At 37.7% G+C, this 25,736-nt stretch overlaps 1 protein-coding gene across 3 annotated transcripts in view; it reads left to right on the plus strand.

Moving 5' to 3' along the window:
• zfpm1 (zinc finger protein, FOG family member 1) overlaps positions 1 to 25,736 on the plus strand; it is a 118,786-nt gene that overhangs the window by 69,927 nt on the left and 23,123 nt on the right. For all 3 annotated transcript variants that reach the window (XM_040132502.1, XM_040132503.1, XM_040132504.1), the window contains one exon: positions 20,272 to 20,405. In XM_040132502.1, coding sequence (XP_039988436.1) covers positions 20,272 to 20,405 — 134 coding nt within the window. The remainder of the gene's footprint in view (positions 1 to 20,271; positions 20,406 to 25,736) is intronic.

Consider the following 25,736-nt stretch of genomic DNA (forward strand, 5'->3'; position numbering starts at 1 on the left):
TCCTGCTGCCTTAATTAAATACAGTCCAGATTGCAAGCATTTGGACAGTTACAAATTTTGGTTCTTCGGGCACTGTCCTCCAGCAAATTCAATTTGAAATACAATAATGGATACTAAATTAAAGTACCAAGTCTCCGCTTTAATTTGAGTAGGTTTACATCAATATAGAAAGAACCAAGTGGGAGATAAAGTCCTTTTAACACATAGTGCCCTAAATTTAGGGATTTAAAAGTAATTGGACAGATACACGTGAAATCAATCATTATATTGGGATTGCCATCAGGTGACTGACTTGGCCAGTCAAGGTTCCACTTTTTCACCCTGAAAAGCTCTGCAGTTGCTTTGGCTGTATGTTTGTGATCATTGTCCTGCTGAATGATGAAATGTCGTCCAATCAGTTACTGATGCATCTAGCTGAATCTTAGTGCACTGAATTCTTCTGTACACCCCTGCATTCATCCCGTTGTTTCCATCCATGAAATTCTCAGTAAATACCAGTGTGCCATTTCAGTTGGCAGCCATACATGCCCAAGCCATAACAGAACCACCACCATGTTTGACAGATGAAGGGATATGCTTTTGGGTCATGAGCTGCTCCTTTGTCTTTTCTCCACAGTTTATCTTTCCAACATTTTTTAATAGAGGTTGATTTTTGTTTCGTCAGTCCATAGAACTTTGTTCCAGAACTGTACCGGTTTCTTCTTGCATGGTTTTGTGAATTCCAGCCTGGCCTTTCTGTTTTTGAGGTTTACCAGAGGTTGCATCTTGCGGTGAATCCTTGGAGGTTACGCTCATGAAGTCTTCTTAAGAGCTGACCAGACAACATGTAGCTAAGCAACGTTCCTCGAGAACATTCTTGTCTTGCTGTGCAGTCATGAAGGTTCTTTTTCTTTTTTTCAACATGCAAATGGCTTTCTGGTCATCCACAAGACTTGTGCTCCTTGGTCTACCAGGTCGATTTCCATTTTCTAGTTTTCCTGTGTGCACCTGCTTTTAAAAAAAAAAAAAGAATATGCCTAACTGTTGATTTTGGTAAACCAACTACCTTTGATATCTCTCTGATAAATTATTGCTTTTTTTTTGAGCCTCATTATTATTTATTTTACTCGCATGGAGGACAAAAATTATGTAATTGTCTAAATACTTACGGTCCAGACTGTATATTAGGAATGTTCAGTAAAAAAAAAAAAAGTTTATCCAGAACACGAAAAGTTCTGTTGATGTTCTGTGATGAGGTTCACAATACTAGTAACGGAGATTGTTGAGAATTTGTAGAGAGAAAAACCACGAACCTTATAAATCTTAACTGACCTGACCTTTTCCATCTTGTTGCTGCCAACTTTGTGCACATTTTGCTACTGTTCTTTATGCTAGTATATACTGTACCAACACCTATGTGAAACTAAAGGCCTAACTTTTCATTCCTTTTTGTCCTTTTTGCCTGCTTTAACATAAAACATCATACAGCAGCAGGTCTTTAAACATATTCATGCATGTGAGCATTTTACTGATATTATCTTAAAAAATTTTAATTTGTAAAATTTCAAAATTTTAAACCCTACTTTTGTTATAATTTGGAGTGTTAGCATTAAAAATTGCTTACTTTTGCTTCAAGTTTAGCTACATCATTCTTAACTAATACCAAACACTTTAGAAAAGGTAATTCTAATTTTAATATTAACCATAAATTCAAGATCTTACCCTAAATTGATCAATTGTAGCAGTGAAGCAAAATCTCATGCTAGATGATTTTTTCTCACTTGTCTTTCCTTGTCTTGATACTAGCACCATATATCTGTGTATATATCATCATCTTCTGCTTTCTGCTCACTTTCCCCATCCTCATAATATCACTTTCTTATCATGTTTGCTCTCTTTCTCTCTGTGTCCTCTACATTATCTCTCTCTCACCAGGTTCTTTCCTTTATTTTACAACAATCACATGTTAACCCAGATCTTAAGATAGTTTTTGTGTCTATAGCAGCAATGGGAAAAAACACAAGCTGTTTGACCAAATTTATGAATGTAATTTTGGCTATAAAATCGGCTTTTAACAGCATGCACAATAATAATCTTCATGGATTTACTTCCACTTTGTCTATCAAGGAACACTTATTTGAAATTAACCTTTCAGCATTGCAAAACTGACTATAATGTCTGTACTTTTCAAAATGAAAGTAGACAGAGAAAACAGCTTAATGCCAACCTAAGAAAGTCTTTTGTTACAGCAGATGAGTGCAAAAAAGAACCATCAAGGTTAATACCAAAACTTGCTGTATATTGTAGCTATATTGATTAATTTTATTTCTTTTAGGTGATGCAGATAGATGCAGTGTTTTGAAAATTATTCAGAACAGCACAGCACCATTTGATTTACTTCATTGGATTCAACAGCAGGGAATTGATATGTTATGTATGGTCAGAACAGAAATGAAAGAAGCTGAATCATAAAATGTCCTTTGATGTCCTTGCCAAAGCTTCTTTTTTCCTTCAGTTGTGACCATTAAATGGACATATTACAGAAAGATGCTTTAGCAAACAGTATTTGTGTATTCTTTCTAGATATGGACACTAACTACAGAGTCAAAAAAATTAAGTCCTGTGGTGCAAAGACCTTCTCATCTTCCTTTTGTTTTTTCACTTTACTCACTGCTCTCTTCTTGCTCTTGTCTGTTTAACTAGTTAACCTCTAAATGACCCTGAGTGTGTCGAGCAAGTCTATCACTCTTTAACTTTTCCATGTCTCCTACCCCGAGCCGATACCAGCCTGTTTGAAATTTCCTTTTTTCGTTGGAGCCAGAAGGAGTTGTTAAAGCAGACATGGATTAATGATTGAATTAATTATTGGAGTCACATACCGTACAATTAATTTTGTAGCTTTGCCTCAGTCTTTTTTCCTCTACCCGTCTTTGTGTAGAGAATGTCAAGAAACATTTTCTAATTAATTTATGTTTGATTATCAGGGATAGTTTCTGGAAGGTCTCCACTTTCAATTTGTGACAGGCTACAGCAGAGGCGAGAGGAGAAGGCTGGAAGAGATGGAGGTAGGAGTGTGAATAAGGGAGGGTTGTGCTTGTGAAGTATGTACCCCCTCACTCACATACATTCATTAAGGTGCACACACTCATGCACTTACATTTTCTTTTTCTGTTTAAAATACATTTTCAAATTAGAATTGCTCCCAAGAATATCTTTCTCCTCGACTCATGACTCTCCCGTTAGTGTTGTTTTGCTTTGAACCTGAATGTTGAAAATTGTTGAGTTTTTGGACTGTTCTCTTCTAAACATAAAGGCAGAGAATACTAATTAAGTTCAATAGGTGAGTTTGACATTGTCCTGGTGTAAAGTTTGTGAAATTCATAGCATTTTCTTTAGTCTAAATTTATATTATACTTCCGTGCTATATGTCTGTTGAAAGAGCTACTGGTTGCTGAAATCATTCCTTCTCTCAATTTATGCCATGAAATGCACCTACACCACAAGACTGGGTGACAAAATCTGCAGCTGACGATACAGAATGTAGTATATACAAATTCAACCTAAGCTATGAGGCGTAGGCAGTTTAAGTTAGCCAAATCAAGTGGGTATCTTTGTACAGGCAGTTGTGTGTGGGTGATCTTGGCAGTTACCTACATTTGACTAGTAGGAGATGTTCTTCTGCCACAGGTTAGCAAGGAAACGCTGGAAAGACAATACAACACATCAAGAATTTTGTACTAAAAAGACTTCAGATTTGGAAGATGCCCACTCGATTAGCATAGTTGAAGTTTTGCATGAGCAGTGGTCTTTTGCAATGTAAGACATTTTGCAAGGGCCCCGTAACAAGCCTGGTCCCAGACCTCTGAATCACGACCCACATCTTGTTGCCAACACTTACATTGTGAAAATCTATTTCAATTGAGTCTAAATTACAGAGAAAAAAAATTGCATATATGTGTGTGTGTGTGTGTGTGTGTGTGTGTGTGTGTGTGTGTGTGTGTGTGTGTGTGTGTGTGTGTGTGTGTGTGTGTGTGCGCGTGTGTGTGTGTGTGTGTGTCACACAAATGATTGCAAGTCAACATAATGTCCTGTGAAATGATCTGAACATGATTGTGTCTGTTAGTGTGTCTTTGTGCGTATTTATATATGTCTGTTTATCTGCGTGTCTGTGTGCTTATGTGTGTGTGCAGTCTAATCAGCTGATCTGAATCAGGTGTACGTGCTCAACTGCAGTTAATGGTTGTCATAGTGATGTTAACCCATTAATTACAGCTGGTTCAAAACAGGGATTGGGCTGAGAGACACCTCTCAAACTGATTTATCACTCAAATGCAGTAATTCCTATTGCTTTAAGAATTTTATTGTGTGAGAGAGGAGACTGCTGATTGCAGTGATATAAAGTATATGTTTATGGTGTCAAAAATGTGGGAGATACAGCAATATAAAAATGCCCCTCTCTGTTTTCCTCATGATTTTCTTGTCTTAGTTAACTTTGGAGTCAATGGGACAGTTGGATGCTAGTCCTGGGACTTTGAGGCCCGTAGTTCAAATTCTGTAAGTCACTGTGCTTTGGTAGTCACAATGTGTGAAAGAAGGCAAATTTGCCTACATTCGGACATGTGTGAAGAGTGACATTTGTGGCGGTAAAAACTAGTTAAAAAGACATTTTAAAACCTCTCCCTCTCCCTCTCTTTTTGTGATGTCACCCACTCTAGCTCTGCACATTCCATCCATTCATTTCTATGAGTAAAACTGCAGACAAAACATTGAATAGTTTAGAAATTATGAGACATATCGCTGATAAAAGTAATTCCTATCATCTCCTAAATGAGCCGCATATTTTGATGTTTGAATGGAGTTTCCACAGCAAACGTTATGGGCCTAGTTAGTTGCCAAAAACTTGAGCAGAAGATGTAATAATAAATTGACTATGCAATTTCTGAGAAATTACAGTGGGATTGCTACCAGTCCTGTCCTTTGTCTTTTGCTTCTTGCTAAAAAGTAAATAGCTGCTAAGTTGCTGGCTGTTAGAAAGCTCAAATTATACTTGTTGCTGCTATTTCACGAAGGTGTCTCGGTTATTTTGTCTGTGTGTGAGCATGTTGTCTTTATGTTCAGTGTCTATCGTTTTCTCTCTATGTATTTATTTTTCTGTCTCTGTTAAGCCACTGTAATTTTTTTCTGTGTGAGTTTTCTCACCACCAACTGAAATTAACAGAATGTCTCCTGAATAAAACTGTACTAAAACATATATCCAGTGAAAGTTGTTGAAATGTGTGTAAATCCATTTGCCTTGTATGTACTGTAGTAACAGTATGTAGCAGGACTTTGACAGAAATGTCAGTCACGTGTTCGATAAACATCACAGACATCAGAGAAGTAGTCTAATCAACTGATCTGAATCAGCTGAGTGCTGCCCAACTGCACTCAAAGGATGCCATGGTGATTTTAAGTACTTATTTTCTACTACTACTACTTCTTCTCTTCTACTGAGTGAGATTCAGACTTTACTGAAATTTGGCCTGGTGTACCTCTCAAAATCCTGCTAGTTTTTACACCTTGAGTACTACAAAACTTTGCTGCAAACATCTGTGCAATTTTGTGTTCCTTGTGTCAAAAATGTGGAAAATTAAGTGATTTAAAAAAAAAAAAATCCCTGAAAATCTGGCTCGTAATTGTATTGCAATGTATGGGGCAGTTGAATGGCACTCAAGTCACTTTGAGGCCCATAGTTCAAATTCGGTAAGTCACTGTGATCACTGTGTGATTTGGTAGTCAAATTGTCTGACAGAGCACAAACTTGCCTATGTTCTGGCAAAAAATTATGTTTAAAGGATGAAATTTGTGGCCATGAGGATGGGTTAAACAGAATGTTTCTTTCAGAACGGTTTAACACCTTCTCACTCTCAAGGTCACCAACTCTTGCCTCTGAACATTCCATCCATTCATTTGTATTGGAGAAATTGCCAACAAAACATTAAATGTATAAAAGAAATGTAAAAGAAAAACTTAAAACCTGAAATAAATTGTAAGCTGGAAGCTGACGGGAATTGCTAAGGCAATGCTGAAAATAGCTGAAAAACAGCTGATACTGAAATGTGTTCCTGATGTCAAAAATGTGGAAAATGGAGCCAGTTTTTCTCTGAAAATCTGGGTCTTAATTTGCTTTGCAGTCAATGGGGCAGTTGGATGGTACTCCTGTCACTCAAAGGCTCATAGTTCATCACTGTGTGATGTCACCCACTCTAAGGCTGAACATTCTGCACAATACATGCCCATTATGGACTCAAAAGAAAAAGAAAAGTAGCTGAAAGTATGCAGAAGTAGTTTCAGTCCAAAAAATGTGCGGAAGAATTTGTGAAAGTGAGCTGTCTACAGATGTCCAACCGAACCAAAATTTTGATAAGCTGCTAAATGCTGTTACATGTTCAGATGGCTAAGGGAGGATGAGAAAATTGTAGTTCAAATCATTCACTTTAAATCTTGTTTTACCAGTGGTATTTAGTATGGTACACAGTGCGATCAATCACAAAAATGTGAAAGATTACTTCAGGACATCAGCGAACATATTTGCGCACGTACATACAGAGGCACATATTTATCAGCAATGAATAAAACTCCTCACCAGCAGTCAAGTGATTGAACTCCAAAATGAAGTTTTTGCTTGTGAATGTCAGTATTCTATTTGTTTGTCTTCAGTCTTCAGTTGGGGGGGGTGTTCATCTCATCAACAGTAGCCCTGCCGCTTGTTCTGTTTTCACCCCCTTCATCCTCTGAACAGAAAGAACTGCTTCTAGTTTTTTCCCCTTCATTTTATCTTTCTTTGCATATTTGTGAATTTGCATGTTTGCTTCTTGCTCTTTTCTGGTGGTGTATGTATTTTGTAGATAAAAGTTCAGCAGTGCAGTTAAGAGAAATTAGTTGGGTAAACAGTGGTAAATGTCAATGATAAAGTTCTGTTGAAGCTCATCTGATTAGCAGTGCTATGCAGGTGTCTTATCTTGCCTGTGCAACAGAGGGTAAAATGGAAATGATTACGTGGTCCTGAGCAGTAGATGTCTATCCTAGAAATGTCTATCTGCTGCTGAGCCGAGCCTGCCGGACTCCAGGGACCCAGGGGTGCTTCATGGAATATCGTGGAGAGAGAAGAAAAAGAGAAAAGAAGGTTCAATCAGGTGTTGCTTGTTGTTAGATTCAGGCCTTTTATTAGCCACCATTATAAATAATGTAAGTGGTCACTGATGTGAATGCTGGATTGAATTTGTGAATACAAATTTTAGACTTTTCAAGAGCTTCATATTTATTTGATTGTCTAGTCTCACTGATCTCAATAATTTTGTTACATATCTGATAGAAGCAAGTACTTGCGTATATTGGTGTACTGGCCATAAATTTATAAGGCAATACTACAGTATGTTATGGTTGTGTGTCGTTTTGTGTGCTGTTTTAAGTTTTTCCTGGCCTCAGTGGTGAAATATTGATTAATGCAGCACTGTTAGTTAGTCATCAACCTTACAAATTTAACTTTTTTTTTAACACTACATTACAGAACAGTATGTTTGCAGATTGTAGGCAAGACTGGCCAATCACAGGGCAACAATGACAGCTGAAACTCCTCCAATGTAGCATCAAAACTGCCTGAGAGACATAATGAATTTGTTAATTGAAGAACAAATGTTATTTGAAGCCCCTGAAAACTTTGATTAAAATTTCAAATATTCTCTGTAACATTACATATTTATTACTAAAAAAACCCAAAAACAATTAAACAACAAAACGACAAAAGTTAAAAAACACCATTAGGTATTACTTACTAAGACTTTGATACTCAAAAACTCTGTTAATCTTCATTCAACTTCATCACAACTGTGTGGGTGAGGTTTTGATTAGATTTAAATTTGGTACATGAGTGTTCAGGATGCCATCAATCATAGCATGAAGCAGATTGAGAAAAGTTTTAATGGGTTTGAAGTGTACAGATTATTAATTTGAGATTAATTTTAGGAAACAAATACAAATTTGTGCACACAGATTATCATACCTGCCTGGTTGTGTAATATTGACCTACCTGGTTTCTAATTAGATCATAAAATGTGACCAAATCTTCATCTAAGTCATAAGTATAGACAAACACAATGTGCTTAAGATAGCAACACACAAACAATTATAATCTTTTGTGTCTTTATTGAACATACCCCTTAAATGTTCACTGTGCTGGTGGAAAACGTAAGTGAACTTTTGGATTTAATAATTGGTCGAACCTCCTTTGGCAGCAATAACCTCAAACAAGTGCTTCTGATAGCTACAGATCAACTTAAACTGAGCTTCAGCTGTTGGAAAGCCATTCTGACATTATGCTGTAAGATAAATTAATAAACTTGGGAATTCTTTTTCCCTTAACTGATACTTAGCTATCTAGGCCCAGAAGCAGCAAGGCAGCCCCAAATCATGATGCTCCCTCCACCTTACTTCACTGCTGGGATGATGTTTGTGTTTTAATGCAGTACCAGTTTTACACCATTTGTAGTGCTACATGTTCTTCCTAAACAATTTAACCTTAGATTCACCATTTTACAAAACATTTTCCCCATAGTGTTGTGTGAAGTTGCACAAGTTGCAAGAGCACAGAGCTTCCTCCGTGGTGACCTGCAATGGACACCATGCACCATGCAACCAGGATTTGCATTTTATAGACTAATGAACAGAGAAATTAAACAGCTCCAATTTTTCCTTTAATCCTTAAAGTATTCTTAAAGGATTCTTTTTTCCCTCACTGACAATTCTACATTGTACCTTCGGAGTTATCCTAGCTTGGCGCCACTTCTAGGGAGAGTAGCCACAGTACAAAATGTTCTCCTTTTACAGAGAATGTGTCTGATTTTGGGCTGATAAATATCTAAACTCATTGAGATTACTTTGTCACCCTTTTACAGCTTTGTGCAAATCAACAATTCTTGATTGTAAACCTTCTAAGATCTCTTTTTTCGCAAGGCATGGTTTACATCAGTGGATGCCTCTGAGCAGCAAACAAGTGTTTTTTTTATAAATTAAATTAGATCTAACCCACACTTCTAATCTAGTATAATGGATTTGTGTGAACAATGTATTTAACATGGACATGTATTTAATTTGGACAGTGTTTTGAACAATAAAATTATTTGTTTGATCAGTTAGAATAGATTGTGTTCGCTCATTATTGTAAATTAGCTGAAGATTTGACCATATTTTAAGACAAAGTTAGGGTTCACTTACTTTTTTCTTGCAACATAATATATATACTCACCAAGCACTTTATTACAAACACTGACCTAAAATTAGTAAATTCTTACACTTTCCTGCTACATAGTCCAAATATCCCTGTGCTGATCAGCTAAGTGTGGTGGTACATGGGTGTCTAGGCATTTCTAAAGTATTTTGTAGTGACTTGAGTGTAAGTCTGAAACAAGTAAGCCTTTTTATACTTGGCAGATAGAATTGGATTTAACGTTGTGTAAATATAGAACACAAAATCCCATATTTTCTTACATTAACAGAACTACACTATATTTCCTGTTTCCCATGAGGGCTAAAGAGAGAATAGGAATGGGAGTTGTTTGGATTTGTCATTCAGCTAAGGTTAAACCCCACCTATTAGTGCAGGGTTGGAGCAGCATGCGGATAAAGATTTCCTGTTGTGTGCTGTCAAAAAATCAATAGCTCTGCCACGATGTGCTCATTTGATATCAACAATAGTCTTTTTAAAAATCAGTTAGGCTGGATAGAGAAGAAAATCAGTGGGTTACACCTTTCTTTTTCTTTTTTTATCCTTATTTCACATTGCTATACAATAAGGTAGGCTTTTTGTTGGGATGCTCATTCCTTTTGGATGACCAAATACTTTGCCTTTATGCATGGTTTTTCCATGTGTGACTCCTTATTCCCCAAGCTCTGGTGACCTACGCAATGTTATACTTCAGTTTTAAGAATGACTAAAAAAAAATCTACAGACTGGCATCAGAAATGAAAAGGTGATCAATAAAAATGTATTTCAAAAACGGGTATCCCTATAGACAACTGCTCTAATCATGTGGATTTGGTGCAATTTGGTGTATTGTGGTGAAGATGGTGAATTATACATGAATAACCAAGGCGTAGTTTGCCATGATGGTCTTTTCTGCAACTCCTGCATATTAGTGTGCAGCCTAATATTTTTCAATAATTGTTTGGAATATAAAATGTCAGAAAATACGGAAAAGGACCATTACAATTTCCCAGATTTCACTGACATTGTCTTTGTTTTGAATGTTTTATCTGACCAACAGTCCAGAAAAAAAATATATTCAATTACAGTAACACAAATTAGAAAAAAGAAGGAAATCCTCACTTTTGAGAGGCTTGAAACAACAAATATTTGACATTTATCTCTTTTGTGTAATGTACAGCACAGAATGAGGTTAGGTCTTTCACATGAGTACAGTAACAACATGATAATACTGTAAATCATTTCAAAAATAGAAAATGAAAGTGGAACCAGGATACTTCCATGTGGGGTTCCACATACTGTTACATATTTTTGTTTTCAAAGAAGCTCCCATTGTGAAAACTGATAACTGGCTCCTTCTAGAAGGATGACTCTATGCAATCAATAGCTTATGTTGACAGACCATTGTGTCTAAAATAAAAAAGAAATGAATTGAAAACACACTTCTGAAGTGTCTTAATAAGGACTACCAGCTTCCTAACGAGCCTGTAGTTTGAGCCAGAAATATCAGCTTTTCCATCTTTGGGTAACGATAGAGCTTTGGATTCTTCCCAAAGTTTTGGACAGTTTACTTCAAAGCAGCATGTATTAATAATATCATGTCCAAAAAGATAACAGCCAACCTCCAGGTTTAATTAATTTTCCTTCCAGGTTGACTATACCTGGCGATAAAACAATTAATCTACCTGATCAAGTATAGAATAACACTGCTGTCCCTCATATTATTTTCAGTAGGGCTGCATCATTCTTTTTGTTTATAAAATAAATCGTTACTGATGTCATATGGCTTGATGGTAGATTCACTATCACTTAAACTTTAAATGTTATTTTTTATGTAATTTCACTTTCTAACTGTGTGTTTTTTCTCTGACCTTTGCAGACTTGACCATGGCCAACCAATAACTTCATCAAACCATCCATAAACTTTACAAGCGTTCCATCATTCACAAATTAATCAGCATTAAATCTTTTACAATATGTGATATAATCCCAGTTTCTGCCTTGGGCATTTTTCCATTCCTATTTAAAAAAGCTCATAAACATTCAAATAATTATGAATGTTGAAGTTTAAATACTCTACACAGTGGTAAAAAATAATCTATATTCTTGTTAACAAATTCAAAATTCTGGGACACTGAAGATAAACACATTGAAATTGAGTCTTTTAGTGTTTCTGCCTTATCATTATCATACATGGTGGCTCCACAGATGAAGGAACAGCTGTTCTGAGGCTAACAAAGATGGTGGGAATAGACCTATTGTATTAACCAATATGCTAGGTCACCTTAGCCATTTCAGGCAGACCTCAATGCTGCTATATCACCATTTACAGCTGTGTCGCATTAATGAAACTTACTGTTCCTCTTATTTTTTCTCCCACTTTAACATCAGTGAAGTCGGCAATAGATAGTGCTATCTCTATGAAGCTAATTTCCTGCTAAAACTTTACAAACAAGCAAAACATGTTTTACAAATACCCTATGATTTACTAACAAACACGGTGTGGTTTGCACATATAATTTCATTGCAAATCCGAAACATACCTATCAAACAAATACACAGAATACAGTATTTCTAATACATCATGCTTCAGAAAATAATATAGCATGTCTTACAAATACAAAACATATATTCTACAAAGAGAATATTCTACGAAAAAAGTATCACACGCCTTTTGGCACACTCTTGAAGCAATTTAAACGCATACATTCACTCCAGCCAAAATCAAGGTCTGGATGGTGGAAGACATGCAACCATCTGGACCTGGATTCACTGCTGTCCTCCATTCAACTCTTTTGCTGTCGTTGTCTTGTCCACAGCGGCTGGCAATGGGCTGTTCAATTGGCTCTGCTCTGCTCTGCATCAGTTTGTTAATGGTGTTTTGGATTTGCAAACAACAAGGTGTTTGTTAATGAATAGTGTGGAGCATTTGTAAAACATGTTTTGTTTGTTGTTTTGGCAAGAAATTAGCTCCATATATCTCTTATAGTTTAAATTTTCATGTTTAAATTTTATATACGTAGATCAGCTTCACACTCATTAAAGCTACAGTATGCATGTTCTGGAAATGAAACTAGGACTAGCATAACATTTGAAAGCAAACCCCTCTGGTTCCTCCCCACCTTCTGTCTCCCTGCTTAGTTATGCTCTGCCCAGCCCTTCACTGACATCCTTTTCATGTGGGCTCTCTCACTTAAATCAGGAATCGGGAGCTTGCTAGCCTGTGGGTCAACCAGAGCAACATCTTCCAGCATTTAATACTAGCTTGAAGCTTCAGTGTGTGTGGAGTAGTATACCAAAAGTATGTTCATGTGTTGAGCTCCCACCCCTGACTTTGACCTTTTCTGATTTTTTTAGAAGGGTGAGGCTCACTTAAAGACTTGAAGAAAGGAAGGGACTGTTTAATGAGGCTGGATCTCAGAAACCTTTGACAGTACCTCTCCACATTAAGATATGTTTTGGAGCATAGTCAAGCTAAAAATTGTTAGAAAAAATTCCATTGGCAGAACTCACTCATTAGTCTGTTCCTAATGCTGTCTGCCACCTTCACATACACACACACATAGACACAGACACACAGACACACGCACACACACACACACACACACACACACACACACACACACACACACACACACACACACACACACAAATAAGCTTTTGTGTCTGTATATGTGTGTGTAGCTGCTGACAGGGTGTGTATATTGGTGTGATGGTATGTACTGGTTGAATGTGTGTGAGCACAGTGTCTTTGGCTGCTACATGTCAGTGTGTCACTTATTCAGTGCGTTTACATGCACCTAAGTAACCAGGTTACTGTGAATCTACGTAGAGCTGTATTAAAAATTTGGGCACCCATGGTCAAAATTTCTATTACTGTGAATAGAAGATTATTTGGATCTCCAAAAGGCATGACATTAAAGATGGAACATTTTTTTCAACATTTTAAGCAAGATTAGTGTACTATTCTTGTTTTGTACAATTTTAGAATGAAAAAAGGAAAGGAGTACCGTACAAAAGTTTTGGCCCCCTGAGAGATTTGAGCTCTCAGATAACTTTTACCAAGGTCTCAAATCTTAATTAGCTGGTTAGGGCTATGGGATGTTCGCATTCATTGTTAGGAGAGGCCAAGTAATGCAAATTTTGAAGCGTTTTAAATACTCTGACTCTCCAAACCCTGTCCCAACAATCAGCAGCCATGGGCTCCTCTAAGCAGCTGCCTATTACTTTGAAAATTAAAATAAATGATGCCCACAAAACCGGAGAAGGCTATAAGAAGATAGCAAAAAATTTTCAGGTAGTCATTGCCTCAGTTTGTAATGTAATGAAAAAATAGCAGTTAACAGGAATGGTAGAGATCAAGTTGATGTCTGGAAGATTGCTAGAAAGGAAAGTCAAAACCTTTGTTCGGCTGCAAAAGACCTTCGAAAGATTTAGCAGACTCTGGAGTGATGGTGCACTATTCTACTGTGCAGCAACACATGCACAAATATGACCTTCATGGAAGCGTCATCAGAAAAAAATCTTTCCTGCGTCCTCACCACAAAACTCTTGTGTCAGAAGCATGCAAAGGAACATCTAAACAAGCCTGATGCATTTTGGAAACAAGTCCTGTGGACTGATGAAGTTAAAATAGAACTTTTTGGCCACAATGAGCAAAGATATGTTTGGAGAACAAAGGGTGCAGAATTTTCACCTCTCCAACTGTTAGCACAGAGGTGGATCAATCATGCTTTGGGCTTGAGTTGCAGCCAGTGGCACGGGGAACATTTTTCACTGGTCGAGGGAAGAATGGATTCAGTTAAATACCAGCAAATTCTGAAAACATCACACTGTCTGAAAAAAGTGAAAATGAAAAGAGGTTGGCTTCTACAACAGGATAATGATCCTAAACACACCTCAAAATCCACAATGGACTACCTCAAGAGGCACAAGCTTAAGGTTTTGCCGTGAGCCTCACAGTCCCCTGACCTAAACATCATCGAAAATCTGTGGTAGACCTCAAAAGAGCAGAGCATTCAAGATAGCCAAAGAATCTCACAGAACTAGAAGCCTTTTGCAAAGAAGAATGGGTAAGAATCCCTCAAACAAGAATTGAAAGAGTCTTTGCTGCCTCAGGAAGCTTTCATAAGCTGTGATACTGCCGAAGGGTGCGTTACTAATTACTGACCATGAAGGGTACCCAAACTTTTTTTGGGGCCCTTTTCATTTTTTGTATTTTGAAACTGTAAAACATGGAATTAAAAAAGTAATGTTACTTAAAATATTAAAGAAATGTGTCAGCCTCAACTTCATGCCATCTGGCAATCAGGTCATCTTTTACTCATTTAGGTATTCAAAGTAACAGAAATTTTGACCAGGGGTGCCCAAATTTTTTCATGCCACTGTATACGTACAGTAGATTAGTAATCAGATTTCTCCTCTACCCCAGATTTATTTTGGAAACATGGCTCATTGATTTTAAGAGTACAGTGATGGAAGATGCTGCTTACTGACTTTTTTGAGATAAAAGACAGACAGAACAGACCACCTTTTCACAGTGCAAACTGTCTGAATTTAACAAATACTCAATTGTTCAGTGTCAGAAACCCACTTATTTAGACTTCTACAGGCCTCTTTGTGACTTTAAATATGAGCATGCATCTCTCCGTGTAATGATTGCTCCTTTCTTTTCCATCCAGCCACTCCACTCCACTACTTTCCCTGAAGTCTTTTTTCATGCACACGTGCACTTCCAAAAAGCCTATTAGAACACGCATTATGAGTATATATGGCAGAGAAATCTGCGTTCTCCACACAAAAATACCTGTGGTAATCATGTTTCTGTAATCCCCTACCCTGGTTACAGAAACGGGGTTTCTTGTTTTCTTGACAGTTAAGAAATCAGCTTACTGAAAGCTGACTGTAACCTGGTTACATAAGTGCATGTTAATGAAGTCATTGTAAGGTAGTGTGTATGTCATAGCTAAATCAGTGAGGCTGTGTGGATACTGTGGAGCTGGTTGATAACGAGAACCATCCCATCCAGCCTTGTGTTCTTTGTAATGCGTCATCTAGACAGAAAGACTGGTGGGAAGAATGCGTGCTCACGTTACTTTTAAAAATCAGGCTTTGTCTAAACTCCCCAACCGAGAAGAACCAAGAAAACCACCTGTTTATCTAAATGTGGACGACATTATTAGTCTAGTATGAATATTTATTGTATTTTTTATCAGTTTTCCTCATTTATGTAGCTTTATTTTAATTTTGATGTGTGTATTATTTTCCATCAGGTAGTTACTCTAATAACAATTTGGTAAAACCATTTATATGATTGTATCTGACAGACGCTGTTTTAGCAATAATTCTAATGAATTTCACATTGTAAATGGTCACATAGTTTTGGTGTTTAATGGATGAAACATGAGACGCTACTTTTGCTAAAAAGAAAGTTGGAGAAGAGCCTATAATAAGCCCTATTAACCAGATGTCGCCTTCATGAAAAACCAAAATTTCAAGTTATAAATGATGTCGTTTTCAGGCAATTTAATGACGGAAAACACAGTGAACGGCCGTGCATACAAACAGTACGTGTGTGTGTGTGCGTGCGCACGGACTGTAACAGTGATAGGGGTAGTACATCAGTATTATACAGAGCAGTGATGGTAGTAGTAGCCAGTGCAGCCATATTGATAAGGAGCACTGGGTTATTATGCAGGTCTGTGGTGGGCAGGAGGGGTAATTAACAGAGATTAGGATTGTTGGAGGCCTTATGTTACCCCAGCGAACACAGTTAACCTGCTGGGATTAGCAAACTGCAGTCATTAGCAGAGGTACACTGATAGCACCTTCTCTCTACCAATATGAGAAGGCAGTGCTTTATTAAAAAGACTTTCTGACAGCTTCTTATTCCACAGTCATTGATGCTGCCTATAATTAACCAGTTACACTCCATCCTTTTCACTTACATATATGTAGATTTTCTCACATTTCTTAATCAGATCATCGATAATAATAATGTTAATGTATGTTAATAATAACATTTGATAATGTTAGCCTGTATGCCTGTCATTAAAAAAAAAAAAAAAAGGAATCTACAGCCATGCTTGCAGCTCTGTGAGGCTGTTCTTCTGCCTAGGCTGTCAGCACACTAGCATGCTTACAGTGACAGTGTTGACACACTGAGCAGGTATGATGTTGATGATCTTAGCTATCTTAGTTTAGCGTGTTAACAGGCTAACATTTACATTTACATTTAACATTTAATACAAAGCATATCTGTGGTTGATGGGAATGTCATAGTTTTTAGTAGTATTTATTTAAGTATTTAGTCATAAACTAAAGTATTAGAAATAAATGTTTACCTGATACTGTCATGACAATATATGTCATGGCAATCAATCCAATAGTTGTTGAGACACAGTATTTCAGCGTGGACATATATATCCTATCCTAAACTATAACTCAGTGAGTGACAAGCTAACAGGTGACCTCGGATTTGTTGTTGTGGCAACATTACAGTTGGCAGGCAGGTGCATTTTATAAAGGCAGCAGACAGCCTTACCTTTATCTATGATTTTTCTGTCCCTGGTGTTGAATCCAAAATGCTTATGCACATTATTTCTCAGATGGTTTTGTGTCATGATAATCTGAGTGACATTTACAAATGCCCCCCACTGGAGTACATTGCATGGCTTGTTGCTCTCATGCATTGTACATTTTGAATTTGGACACATCTTTAAACATTCAAGTGATTTTCTCTCACATTCTCACAGCAGTACATATTATGAATACAAAGTAGCAGCCATGACGATATCTAACTATAACTTAACCCTAACAGCCTGTATTCTGTCATCTGTCTTCTATCATTGGTGCGTGTTCTATGAATGTCAAAGAGCAGTTAGTCCGACCTTATCTTCTAATCAATGTAAAAGTAACTTTGATTTGGATTGGCATTGATCTGGATAGTATCAACACTTATCATTTCATTTTACACTCAATACATTAGTTAACACACTTCTCTCTCTTTCACTTAGTTAGTATTTTTCCACTAAACTGTTTTAATACACATTTTTCATTTTGTACTGAAAAAATCTTGGTGGAAACACTAAAAATAAAAAAATAAACAGAAATATTGTAAAAAAGGTTTTAAGGCATGGCTAAGGACGAAAAGTGTCATCAAAAAAGAGAGGATGCGAAAATGGAAACAAAAACTGATTTGAATTGACGACGATTTCACATTTCAAAACCTGCTTCAAAGCATCCATGTCATGCTGCCAATCACCAATAAATGCGTCCACTCCACTAGAAAGACCAAAAGATTCTAAAGAATAGGACTTTACATAACCACAATGTCATCAGCTCCAGTCAAGAATGATCCCTTGTTGCTTGTCATACATTTCTCTATCTAGATGGTTGGATCAGAAGAGACAGATCCATTTACTTAAAAAATAAGAGCAAACATCTTAGTTGGGAGGCAGTCAATCAAATGCAATGATGTATCAGTTACTAGTGCTCAATAATTACGTAATCTTGTCATGTCCATGTTCGTTGATGGAAACTCACATTTTATTTTGCCAAAATTCAGAAATGCACTTAAAACTTGGCTCATTAACTATAATCAAGGGGCACGGTTTCTCCTGCAGTTTTACTGTTAGATCTGATTATTTTAACGCACCTCAGAAGACTCCATGAAAACACTTGGATATTCAGGATGGCCTTGACCGTCCCACAGCAACAAATGACCCATTGGCTTTACCATGTACTTAAACTAAAGGATATGATGCAATAAGTATCATATCCATCGTATTTAAAGGAGTACGATAACGTGTTTGGCCGTAATACCTGAAAGACTAAATGCTTGTGTCAGGTTTATTTATAAGTTAATATCTGTGGTGGCTCTCTGAGGTCAAATCCTCGCAGTGTTTCACAATGGGGGTCAATGGAGCTGGTCAAGCTGATAAGAGTCCCATGTGGTGAGGATTGGCCAATGGCCCAGAGGCAGACTGGACATTGATGGAGTGCTGAGATAAGGAAGGTCAGAGTGACCAAACTGGGGCCCCATAGGACGATAGGAGATAGGATACTGGTTGGACAGATGCTGGACTTCAGACTTTGCAGCCAGGAGGTTAGACTGTCTAAGGAATCAAGTTTGGGATGACCCAACTCCAAGCTGGAACATTTGTAAGTAAACTCCTACAGAATCCAGCAGCTATCATGTATTATGCGGCAAGACCCAAACAACCCAAATATATCCTTTTTAATTTGCTGTATTTTGACAATGAAGGGCAAGTAGGTTTTTTTCAGCAATATTTGTGAAATCAAGCTCCACCCAAAACCATTCAATTCAAGATTCAGCCCAACCTGACCCGAGCACAAAAACAGGTCAAGTCAGCTCCTATCATGTCTGACACCAGTATCCTGCTCTCATGTGCAGAGGGGCAAGAGAATGAAAACGTGGGGCTGGTTACAGTTTGACACATACCATGGCTGGCAAACAAGGTGTGCCGGCACCTGCTTGAAATTCTGATGCAAGTGCATACACTATTTTTTTCTGAGTGCACATACTATGGTCAGTGTTGATCCTAATAAACAGAAACTTTTAGTTCAAGTAGTTCAGTAAAATATTATCACTGTGTGTTATTCATTATACCAAGTAGATTTTCATCGTAACTTTGAGCTGTGAGTTAAGAGAAACCTGCTACTTCCTGTGTAACTGTGCCACAACAGATTTTTGCAAAAGTGAAATAATATTTTCAACTGCTTTTTGTTTGGTAAGGACTTGTTTAATTAAAAAAAAACCATCCCTCCTACTTTCTTCCCTCAAACCACACTCCGTCCTGCTCCCTCCTCCCCTCCATAACCCCAACCCCCCCACCACTAACACCACCTCCCTCACTCCCCCACCGGCTGTGGGAAAGCCATTTTATCAGCGTCTGTCCGTTGTTCTCTGGTGGGGATAGATACAGAGAAGATAGATGAGTGTTTTGACATGGAGAGTGTTAGACAAACACGCTTATCAGGCCCGCCACTTTAGACCGACCCCCTAAAACAGTCGCCTGAACCAAGGATGAGATGATGAGGGGTGGGGCGTGGGAGGTGAGAGGAAAAGAGGCGGGATTTTGTATGTGCTTTGATCAGAGAGAGAGGTAGATGGTCATAACTAGAAAGCTTTTCTAGGTGCAAACCCTGAGACTGCTCATGTCACTGAAGCAGCTGGCATTAATCCTATCAAGTCAGCCACTGAAGTTCCGACTGAAACACTCATTAGTGTTGCTCAAACTTGTTCATTTCTCCTCAGATTTGCAGAAACTTTTCTAAACTACAGACTGCTCCTTCTCCTGCACTCTGAGCTGTCCTAAGTTTTTAAATAAATTGATCAGTCCTCCGTGCCTCCTGGCTATCTGGCTCTATCTGGGCTGCAGCAGACTTCTACCACAGCCGTCACTGCCATCTTTCTACAGTTATCACTTTGAGGAAGTACACAACAGGTTTCCCTGTTTGAACCAGCCAGGACAGAAAGTGCTCAACTTGTATCAAACTCCCCCTGCTGTTGGCCTGTTGACAGTTTTTGCTCCATGGTCTGAGCTGCTGTGAGGGTTCAGGTCAAGTTCAAGCCAGATGATGCTTTTTAGCCTGTCATGTGGACATCGCTAAATGCTGTGGGTCATGTTTCAGTCAGCTGGGGTTTGTGAAGGCGGAAATTAATATTTTGATAAATATTTTTACCAATACTCAGTATATTTAAATGTTGCCTAAAATGACAACATATCTAAACTTCTCATAGGAGCTTTTCTAGCAAAATTTGATCAATAAAAGTGAGTTCAGACATGACATGAAAAGAAAATAAAAAATGATATGAATGCTTACAGATGTTGATGGAAAGACTAATTTTTTCAACGTTTTTTTTCATCATATTTGTCACTGATGACACTGCCTGGATGATACCAGCTGTTTAATGATAAGGTCATTATCACTTGAGCACATTAACATGTTGATACAACAACATGTGCAATCTGGCTTATTTCATCCTCCCTGATGATAACCGCTCCACTCTTCTCTCCTCCCCCCAGATGACCTGGAGTTATGTGAAGAAGGCAGTGATGGCAGGGTGGTGGCAGGCAGGGACCTCCATTCAGACACAACATGGGGACCTTATCCAGGAATCCTCCAATCAGAGGGCAGCACAGATGATCACGAGACAGAGGTACAAGCTCAATGCGATCACTGTGCAATAACTACTGGCAAAGCTTCTGTTACAGTTAGTAGTTAACCGTTATTGTAACTGTTTATTCATTCTCATAGAGGATCTCTTAAATTGAAGTGATGCACAACCTTCTAAACTAACATCAGTGAATCATAAGCAATATAAAATACCTATCGTAAAGAGTAGAGTGATTGAACTCAGATCTTAAATTTAAAGTAATTTGTTGATGGTTGTCCAGTCAAATTAATTAGTTAGTTGTTCTTGAATTTTTGAATTAGAGTTTTTTTCTCTGCTTTTGGTGACCTTTCCTTGCATTGCAGTTCACATCAAATATTACATTTGATCCCATTAGAGGGTTTCAAATATTTTAGGGCGTAGTAATTCATATTATTGTCCTTTGTACATCCAGTATGTTTTTTTTAAAAGACGATATAGCAGTGTTTTCATAAAAGCAAGAAACGGCTGGCACGCTTGAAGCTCAGTCCAGTTCAGGGGCCTCATTTACAAAACAGTGCATAGGATCCATACTAACAGGGTATGTGCACACAAGAGCCGAAAATGGCGTATGCAAAAAAAGTAATGAGGACTAAAACTGTGCATGCACACCTCCACAAACATTCCCTTTATAAATCCCAATCGACTTGAAAATGGGTTCACTTTGGCAAGCCTCATGCTCCGCCCAAAACACCCCCACAATTAATCATAAATGGTTATGCAAATCCCTCATGAATATTGATATACATATTGTTCCTATGGAGAATGGAGGTAATGTTACAAACAAAACAAAGTTTGAGGGCTGATGGCTGCAGCAGCTGTTAATGCAACAAACAGGATAGTTTCGGAAATTCAACAGAGTTTAATATTTTTTGCACACCGTCAGTATGGATGAGTATGGACAAACCAGCGGAGGCACAGAGACACCAAAGCTCACCTTGGTATTTGTTAAGCATGTATATGCTATAGACACGTACATAGCTGATGATATCACACACTGAATATTTAATACTTAATTTTTAACTCCAAAATCCAGCATATGGGTGTTTTTGTCATTTTCGCAGTTGATGATAAATGCAGGTGTGGTTGGATGAGGTGGCTGTAGAAGGCAGAGTGCGTGTGGCAGCCCCCGTTGTCTCCAGTGCGCTCTGACCGCCTGATGTTCACTGCTGCGATTTTACACACCAAACCCAATTTCCCATCTCCAAAATGTTTGTATGCATGGGTCAGAGTTTCCGTATAGGTGCACACATTCACCCATCAAGTTTGTTTTTATAGATCCCAACCTTTAAGTGGGAAATGGCGCACCCCTCTTTCAGGCCCCATTCTGTGTGCACGCAACAGTTATAAATCATGCCCCAGAAGTCTCAAACTCAGTTTAACAGTATTTGATGACGGCACACACTGTACAATTTGTAGGCTGTCCATATATGATGCTTGTCTATATATTCTTAAATTCCATCAGTAATATCTGACATAACATATTTGTTTATTGATTAATTGAACAGAAAAGAAAATTAACCAGAATTTTGATAATCCATTATTCACTTAAGTCATCTATTTAAAAAATTATAACTTCACAAATGTACTAAATATGGTAAAAGATTAGCTTGCTTTGGCCTCTTATTCAATAAGTCAAGCTGCTGAAAACAATTTAGTCATTTATTGAGAAAAATCTTCTAGAATGTGTAAAGATTTACTGCTTTTACTGTTATGTATTATTGTAAATTGAATATATTTGGGTTTTTGGACTGTTGGTTGACAGAATAAGCAACCTGGAGATGTCATCCTGGGCTCTGGAGAATTGTTTGATTATTTCATCGATCCAAAAATAGTTGGCAGATTAATTGATAATGAAAATAGTTGTTCTTTCAGCCCTATTTTTGACTGTTCCATATCATTACATAACAAATTTTAGCTTTTTGATGGTTAATTAAACAGGAAAAGACATTCTGAAGATTTTTAATAGTAAAAATTATTGTTATATGCAGCCCTAAAGTAAGACAAACTAATAAATGTAATAAGAGTGAAATTGTGAGGCTTTCTAATAATATTTCTTATAGCACACATCTTGTATATTTTAACACTGAGGTGAGAGTAAGCCATATTGTTTAATTGCAGCCGGCTCATTTGGAAAGGTCAAAGGTCAGAGGTCAGATGGTTGGTTAACAAAGAGAGAAAATGAATAAAAATTTTATCACATGAGTATTGGACAGTAGTTGGAAATGAAAACAGCTGTGTGTATCTTTTTGTGTGTGTGTTCCTTGGGAAAAGTGTGTCGGACCGGATGGAGCACTATCAGAGGTTGGGTTTTGCATCATGTGCAAGTCCATCTAATCATATGATACTGATGCTGGGAGAGGCTTCCTGGCATGGAACACAAACTCTTACAATTGCACAAACACACACAAATGCAGGGTTATTCATACACACAGACATTCCTACTTAATTTTTGTAATTGATCTGCCTTGCTTTCCCTGTATTTCTTGTCTTTTTTTTTTTTTTTTTGGACTCCAGGTGCCAAAAACATAGCCCAATATTGGTCCAGCTCAGCCCCATTTAACATGCCCACATTTGGGTCCAAATCAGTTCATATCCAGTTAATAAAAAGTCCACCCAGTTCAAATAAAGCCAGGCTTTTCCCATCCATACCCTCTCATGTTCCATACTCTCCCCTCTTCTCCTTCTCTCCTCCCAACCCTCCCCAGACGTCCGCCTGCCTTTTATCTCCACATGGCGCCATCCTCCTGGACAACAAACCCCAGTGATTGATTCCTGCTTGATAGGCTCTCATTTCTAAGATTTCGTTTATTATCAGTGAGGTTCTGAGTGTACATATAGGTGTGTGTGTGTGTGTGTGTGTGTGTGTGTGTGTGTGTGTGTGTGTGTGTGTGTGTGTGTATGTATATGTGTGTGCACAAGCACTCAGTGGCACACAAACTCACTCACCCATCACCTTTTGCCCCCCCCCCACACTGCCCATACCATCCTTTTCCTCGTCTAAACTGTAAAGTCCATTTTAGTTCTTTTGAGGGCTTTGCATTCATATGGAAACCATCTCATTCTGACTCTTATGACCAATTTTCTCTCATCTTCCTCATTTTCTGCCCCCCTCCTCTTCCCCTCCTATCTGTGCACTGAAGGAGTGAGGAGACAGACCCTCAGTATCTACTAGAGATAGTGGCTGTAATCTCAAATTCCTCCCTTGTTTCTCCCCTGTCACTCCACATCCTCCCCCTCCTCTATCCATCCCTCCATCCATCCATCCCTCCATGCCTCCCTCCCTTGTGGGTCAGCAAGGGTCAGGGCTATCCTCCTCAGTGTGTTGGAGAGGAGAAATCTGCTCATCTTCCACTGCTCTGCTACAGTTTGAGCCATCATACTTTTCTACAGTGGATTACAGTGGATGTAAAGTATAAACTCACTTTACATACGTTTTATTTGAATATAAGAATAACATTTGATATTAAAAAGCACTGTTTTCATGCAGTAAAAGATTACTTTAAAGGGTAAAAGAGTAACAAAAACAGGCATTTAGCTGCACAGTTTCACACCTGTGAGTCGTCCATTACAACCACAATCTGATCTGCTGGCATCCAAGAGGAGCAGCTGGGGGTCAGTGTTTGGGTTAGAGGTAGGATCATAGTTCTCTGAGACAATGCTCTGTCCCTATTCCATATTGCTTTCTGATTGTATACAAAACTATACTAATCTTTCAACACTAACACCGGACAATAACATCACCATTCTGCAAAATCCCTGCTGCATGAAAGTGGATAATAACCCATCCACCATGCCAACCTAAATATATATAGTGTAAGGTACACTACTTCATTAATTGGCACTAAACATTGGCATTGGATTATAAGTGTGAACCTTATTTCTAGTTAGACTGGGCTGAATCTACTTTTGTGAATTTTTCCAGTGTGAACACACTAAATACTCACAATCTGCTCAGAATTGGTATGTAGTATAGATTTGGACAACCACACTATGTCCTGCCAGTCTGGAGATTGGACCAACATCTCTCTGATGACAAGCCCTTTTTTCTGACCTTTTTTAACTTTGTTTTACCATTTTTAAGGGTAAAACCTTATTTGCAACATTTAGGTATTTTAATGAGAACCTTCAATTACACAGTTTGATATACATTTTTTGAACTTCTCCTGAGATGAAACATAAATCTGTCATTCCAGTTCTCATTTGTACCCAAAATCTGGCAATGTTCTCAAATAACATTTAAATTTAATGTAGAAATGAAAGAGTTATGAGTTATAGAACATTTATTTTAAAAAAAACTATCTGGTATTTGAAGTTACTCTTAAAAACCCTTGACATCACATTTACTTCCTCATAAGCCTTAACTAGACAAGTCTTTGACCAGCCTTTCAATCTATCAGGCACTTTCTGAACCTGCACCCCAAAGCTGTCATCATTACTGTTGCTATAGATAAAGTTGTTTTGTCTGGAAACAAACCATGGCCTCAAACATTATCATGAAGTTGAATGAACATATCTCTGATGCTTCTTGAAAAACATGAGAAGTTCACATTGCATATGCTGTATTACAGGCCTACAGGACTGCACTACATATCATTTTGTTCATTTCAAAACCAGTGGGACAAAACGTTCTTATCATCAAATTGCTTGCAAAGAGTTTTATTATTGATTTAGATAGGTACATACTGTAGATGTAATATAACATGCAGGTGGGGATAAAATATTAAACAAATGAAAGTAAAACCTTAAATAAACTTTGTTAGTGAGTTGATTTTCCACCACAGGTGTCCAGAACTGCTTCAGTGTTCATTGTCCTAGATTATCCAAGTGTGTGGAACTTTACTGAAGGGATTGAACTCCATTCAAAAAATATTTCTTCATTTGGTGCTTTGATGATGGTGGTGGAGAGCGCTGTCTAACATTTCATTCCCAAATCAGTACAGGTGATCAGCTTAATTAAAATGATGTGAAAAACGATTCACATAATTTTGATCCTCATCAAACCATTCAGTGAGGCTTTGTATCCCATATGGAAACATTTGCATTCCTATTTATTCTTTCAGTATGCATTTATTCAGGGTTTATTTATACATTTTGACTCCTCTGTATCTTATTTTGGAAATCTTATACTTATTTCTAGAAGCTAGAGAGGGGCTCAACTCTTAAACCCAAACCCCTCCATTTCCTATTGATCATATACTTGATATGAAATATGACAAAATTAATGAATATAATATCATTTAATATAAAACACACAGCCAAATCAACATGAAAGTGCTGCAGAGATAAATGGGGGAAAATAAATCCCAAATGTTTTAAGTTCATAGAGAATGATCT

This window comes from Xiphias gladius, chromosome 8 (assembly GCF_016859285.1).
Source record: "Xiphias gladius isolate SHS-SW01 ecotype Sanya breed wild chromosome 8, ASM1685928v1, whole genome shotgun sequence".
In the NCBI taxonomy this organism is placed as follows: domain Eukaryota; kingdom Metazoa; phylum Chordata; class Actinopteri; order Istiophoriformes; family Xiphiidae; genus Xiphias; species Xiphias gladius.